At 41.2% G+C, this 6184-nt stretch overlaps 1 protein-coding gene across 1 annotated transcript; it reads right to left on the reverse strand.

Moving 5' to 3' along the window:
* Positions 1–3797: 3797 nt before the first annotated feature.
* Positions 3798–6184, reverse strand: LOC145632637 (uncharacterized). Its single transcript, XM_081684987.1, has 2 exons — positions 4570–6184; positions 3798–4414 (listed from the first exon to the last, which is right to left on the reverse strand). The coding sequence occupies exons 1-2, from the start codon at positions 6182–6184 to the stop codon at positions 3798–3800; spliced, it is 2232 nt and encodes a 743-aa protein (XP_081541113.1).

Raw genomic sequence — 6184 nt, forward strand, 5'->3', positions numbered from 1 at the left:
GGGAGCAGAGAAAACTCTCTCTAGAAATCTCTCTTTCTCTCTCTAAAAAGTCAATATGAACGTAAGGTGTGAAAAGGAGGGGGGTAACTTTCTATTTATAAAAAGTAAAAGTGGGGGGAAAATTTTGATTTGAAATTCAAAATTTTACCCGTTACTGTTCACCTATGAGAGGTGGACACGTGTCACAGGCCCCACGTGACATGCACGTGCGACCTGTGAGGGGCAAATGTTTAGGGTATTTTTACCCTAGACATGTAGACCAATGAGAGGTCGCCACGTGTCGAGCTCAGGATGGCCCATGTGGCTCAACATCCTCTTAACACGTGGACCAATGAGAGGTTGCCACGTGTCAAGCTCAGGATGGCCCATGTGGCTCAACATCCTCTTGACACTTGGCGCCCTTAGATACGTTTCTGAAATGGCGGCCTTCAAGGGCCCAAATCCCTAGGAGCGCCGTAAAACGACACAACCCACTAAAATCTAGGTCAAGTGACCTAGGTAGGGGCACTTTTCCCAATGACCCTATAAATAGGGAGATATTTCCCCATTTTGGGGACAGATTCAATCATTTATTACACCCTTATTCTCTTACATCAGAGAAAGACCTGAGCTTGGAATCCGAGCAGATCTCCACCTAAATTTCCGTTCTCTTTATTTCGTTTCAAGTTACTGACTTGATCGTCGGAGGCGGAGCTCCAACCACCCGGAGTCTCCGTTGTTTTGCAGGTACAACTCAGCCGGATCAGACTTCGTGACGTAACTCTCCCAAGGGACAAAAACCCCCAAAACAGTTTTAATATTTGTAATTGTAACAAGGAAAGATAAAGGAAAGCAGCTAGTGAAGGTTTAATTTAAGGTTGTGGACTTAAAAGTAGTTTAAGGTTCTAGTTAGATGGAGTCTTTAAGTGAAGAGGACTTGGTCACTGTTTGGTTAGGTATTGTCTAGTTAGAATGGACAACTTTGATCTATTCGGTGTTGACTTTGGGGTAATAGCTAGAATTTATGCATCTAGATACATGGCACATTTAAGCGGCCTTAATGTTGAAAGGAAATCCACATTAATGGATAATGTCACAGTACTAATTTTTATTATCATTATTATTATGAAAAAGTGAGGGACTAATATTATGATTGTTATTGTTTTTTTTTTTTACAGTTATGATTATTATAGTTATTTTATTATCATTATTATTATAATTGATTGTAAATATTTTGTTCATTTGGTTATGACGACAGTTGGGTAGGCTCAAAATGACGTTTGATCGTATTGATGGCTCGGGTGAGAGACATACCAGGACTCGTGCAGTGACTGCTTCGACTAGGAGACTGAGGTCATCAGCTCCTATAGCTGATGGAGCATGTGTTGATGATGAGGTTCAGGGACGTGAGGGTGAGGACAAGGAGGAGGAGGAGGAGGAAGAGTGGGACGAGGATCAAATTAATGATTTGATTTACGATGATGAGAGTTTGAGATCTGTTCGACGCCGGGGAGGCAGGGGAGAGCAAGGCCAGACGTCGTCTGGAGTCACTTTGAAGAGAGGTGTTGATGGTAGATTTCAGAGTACTGGAGCTGGTACTTCCCGAACTCGTAAAATTCGTGTTATCCGAGCGTCGAATGATACTTCATGGCTTGTTCAAGCTCAAATGCCGGGTGGTCCCAAGGATGGTAGTCTCATTCCCAGTTACGCAGGTCACATCGCCACACAAATTTGGATGGGGCCGCAAAAAGATCGTGACGTGTTAAAGTGTCAAGCTAGGACGCAATGGTGCTCAAATTTACATGAGATGCACAGTGCTATGGCCAATGATGTGCGTAGACGAGTTGATAGTACTGGTTTGAGTGGGCTAGTTAACATCATGCATCATCACATTGACTAGGCCCTGATTTCAGCGTTTGTAGAGCGCTGGCAGTCAGACACAAACACTTTTCACTTCCCGTTCGGCGAGATGACTATTATGCTCCATGATGTACAGTACATACTTGGGTTACCTATGGAGGGTGATGCTGTTGTAGAGCAAAGCGGTGTTGCGTCTTTGAAGGCTGACTTTCAGAATTTTTTAGGGATAGGAGCAGACAAACTTGTTGCCAAGCCAACAGCCATTTGGAATAACGGGGGGGTGTCAAGTCATGCCATATATAAGAGATGCCTAGCAGAGAGAGGTGATGTTGATATCCAGGTGCAGGGTTTCTTGTTGTTAGTTCTAGGAAGGACTATTTTTGTCGATAAGAGTGGTAGTCATATTCCTCCTTCTTGCATCTTAGAGGTGAAGAAGAAGGATGTTCAGCTTTGTCATTATTCATGGGGTTCAGCTACCCTTGCTTATTTGTATCGGCAGTTAGGCGTTGCCTCACGGATAGGTTGCAAACAGATTGCTGGGTGTTTGACGTTGTTACAGTCTTGGATTTACGAGTATTTTCCTGCATTTCGACCTGTTCAAGGTTGTTTAGCCATAACATCGACTGATGCTCGAGCCGCCAGGTGGGACACACAGATTCAGGAAAGGAACTACCATCGTGTAGTTTCTTTTCGTAGACGCCTTGAGCAGATGACCGATCGAGAGGTATTTTTTTGGCTAAATATTTATTATAAATTTTAATTTTTGGATTTACAAGTTAATAATAATAATTTGTTTTTTTTATCTCTAATTGCTTGTAGGTTATTTGGAGGCCTTATACTTTGAGTCCAGCTCATTCGGTCCCGAGAACTACTTATTTGGGTTGGATACAGTATCGAGACATTGTTGAGCCATACCACCCTGACAGAGTTGTACGACAGCTTGGGTTCGTTCAGGGGATCCCTCCTCCCTGTTTTACACCAGATTATGCGAGCCGGTCGGCATATGAGACGTGGAATTACGCGGTTAGCTCTGCAAGTGCACCACAGTTTTGGGGCAGATTTAATGTCGGGACTTACTGTATACCCCTCTCAAACTATTTGCCATTGTTGGACGAGGAGCCTACTTGTTCTGATGATTACGAGGGCTGGTTCTACACGTACTCACATCCACTTCTTATGAGTCCTGATGCAGTGCTTGGCCCACCACCTCGACCCGACAGGACAAACGTAGATTTTGTAAGTTTATTTCACCATTTAATTTCTTATATTTAAGTTGATTTAATTAATTTTTTTTAATTTAATTTCATTACCTTTATTCATTTAATAATGTTATTTAATTTGTCTTACACGATTTAATTTCATTTGTGTAGTGGGTGAAATTATTCATGTCTCCATTACGCAAGTTCATAGCTGAGCAAGGAGGCAACATCACCCCCACAGTGATCGAGGCGCAGGAAGCAATCAAGTTGTGGAATGACATGTTAGAAGCTTGGATATATTTTTTTTTAATTATTAGATTTGGTTAATTTGGATTTTTTTTTTTTAAATTATTAGATTTGGAGTTAATAATTGGGACATCATTAGATTTGGACCTTTTTTTTTTTTGGTTTATAGATTTAGGAGTTAATAATTATTGGGAGATAATTAGATTTGGACCTTTTTTTTTTTGGTTTATAGATTTAGGAGTTAATAATTATTGGGAGATAATTAGATTTGGACCTTTTTTTAGCTTGATATATAGATTTGGATTTAATAATTGTTGGGACATAATTATTTTTGGATTTTTTTTAATTTATTATATTCAGGAGTTCATAATTACTGGGACATCATTAGATTTGCCCCTTTTTTTAAATTATTAGATTAGGTTGATAAATGAAAAAATAATTCGATAGTGTCTTTTAAATTATTAAATTAAGAGTTCAATATTAATAATGCAATAAAATCTCCTATCAATCACATCATTGACTATTAGCTAGAGTGTTCCAAGTAGCGCGCCTATGTTGATAACGATCCTCCCAACCTGTAACGGTATCGTCACGTATATCGAACCAAGTAGTAGCAATAGGAGGAACTGGAAAATTATCTTCAAACTCCAATCGCACAAAATGCCACCCTAAAGACAGTATGCAAAACTCCCTATACGGACCAGTTGCTATTGACGGAGCAGTCCAAGGTAGCACAGTGATGCATGGGAACACACCACGACCATCTATACCAACACCAAAACACATGACAACGGCATTATAAAAGTTAGCAATCGGAAACAAGTCATCAAAAGCAACCATCCAATGATTTGTGCCGCATCTCCCTCCAGTCCATGTGATACGGTTGATTGCAACATCAAACTGTTCAACTCTATACACTCGAGAATAAATGTCTCGATGATGACCAACCTCATTTGCAATCGATCGTCGAGCTAATATCCATTCATGCTGGTCACCTACGAAGAAATCTGCAACACATCGAAATCCACAGTTACCATCACCAAGCGGATCACTCCACCCTCGTAGAAATGGAAGCATGAAGGCTGGAACTTTATCCGAATATGCGAATTCCTCCAAGTTCAAATCATTCCCTACAAGTGTGCACAAATTAACCATAAATAATAATAATAATAATAATAATAATAATAATAATAATAATAATAATAATAATAATAATAATAATAATAATAATAATAATAATAATAATAATAATAATAATAATAATAATAATAATAATAATAATAACCTGAAGCTGTATAAATCGGTGTCGTACGACCACCCCGACGACCACCCCTACGACCACCTCGACGGCCACGAGAACCCAAAGTATGCTCAAATCTGTTGCGATTACGCCTAGTAGACGTAGACCATTGACCTGTCGGTGGTCGACCCCTTGTTGTCTCGTTGACCTCTGGATCAGTAAAATCAGTCTGATCTCGGTGTAGCTCCTCAAATAGGACCCGGTTGATACCCCGCACAAATCTTGGATCACGATCTAAGACCTCATCGACCAAAGACCTAAACAAGGCTGCATCCTGCTCCGACTCATCAGCAAAAACGGGAATGTCAACGCCCTCACCGATCACTAATGTCTTCCAAAATGGATGGACCTGATCCAAATACAACCCTGTCCCTGCAAGAATTGCTGTCCACATGGTGCATGCACATGGGAGACTGTGCGTCGTCAGCAACGCACACCCACACCTATCCAACACATCATCAGATAACTCTCTCATCCTCTTCAACTCATCCTGTAAAATATCAAGACCTCGAAATGACATAAAGCCGTTAAGATGAAGCAAAGGCATGATGTTGTGTTGTGACCCCATTCGCCGTCTCGAGTCCTCTAAATGGTGACGAATCTCAATTAGCATACCCTCAATGTTGCTGTGCACACGACGGAAGATAGTGTCTAATGCTCCTGTAGAACTGTCAAACCATTGTTTAAGTACGGAATGTTGGCTCTCTACTCTACATGTGTTGACATTGCCAAAGTGCATCACCAAATTCGTCCAAACTCGCACAAATTTCTCCTTGTGGACCAACCATTGATCCTCAACGTATTTCACCAGTGGTGGGTTCGATGATCCCCATGTCGCTTTCATAGTTTGCAACTCTAACTCATACTCGGCAATAGTGGTCGAACACATTACTCTTCTCCATCTACCATTTCGAAATCTCTCGGCCATCAACATATCCTTCCCACACAAAATGTGCGCCCTTCCCAATACATCCTTGTTAATGTGCCACCCGCATAATAAATGCGCACAATTTGGAAAGACCTCTTTCAAAGCCTTCATCAACCCCAACTCACAATCAGTAACAAAAACATTCGGAGCCACCTCAAATCCAATGTACAACAACAATTTCTCCAAAACCCACTTGTAGCTTTCATAAGTTTCGCTCTTCAATATGGCATATCCGATCAAAAAGTTTTGATTTGTAGGCGTGACACCAACGAGCTCGAAGAATGGCATGTTATATCTGTTGGTCTTGTACGTAGAATCCATCCCAATGACATGTGGATACGTACGTAACATATTAGCCATCTCTGGGTGGGCCAAAAAAGCATGGGTGATGGCACGGGTATCTGGATCAACATTTATCCAAGTGACATACTTGTACTCATTTGCCAAGTGAACAAACTGGTGCGCAACATCTCGACCTTCACAAGCATCTAGACGAGCACGACTTCTCACATTGTAGATATGTCTCTTGTTAGGGCTCTCATTCGGAAACTTCTCTTTCACGGCTGCCATAATGTGACGCGGCTTGGCTGCAGCAGAACTCATGTCAATAACAAGCGTCTTTGCAGCTGGACTAAGACCACTAACCTGTCGGTGACCCTCTCGATATACCAT

The sequence above is a fragment of the Chenopodium album genome, chromosome 5 (assembly GCF_948465745.1).
Source record: "Chenopodium album chromosome 5, dcCheAlbu1.1, whole genome shotgun sequence".
Classification (NCBI taxonomy): domain Eukaryota; kingdom Viridiplantae; phylum Streptophyta; class Magnoliopsida; order Caryophyllales; family Amaranthaceae; genus Chenopodium; species Chenopodium album.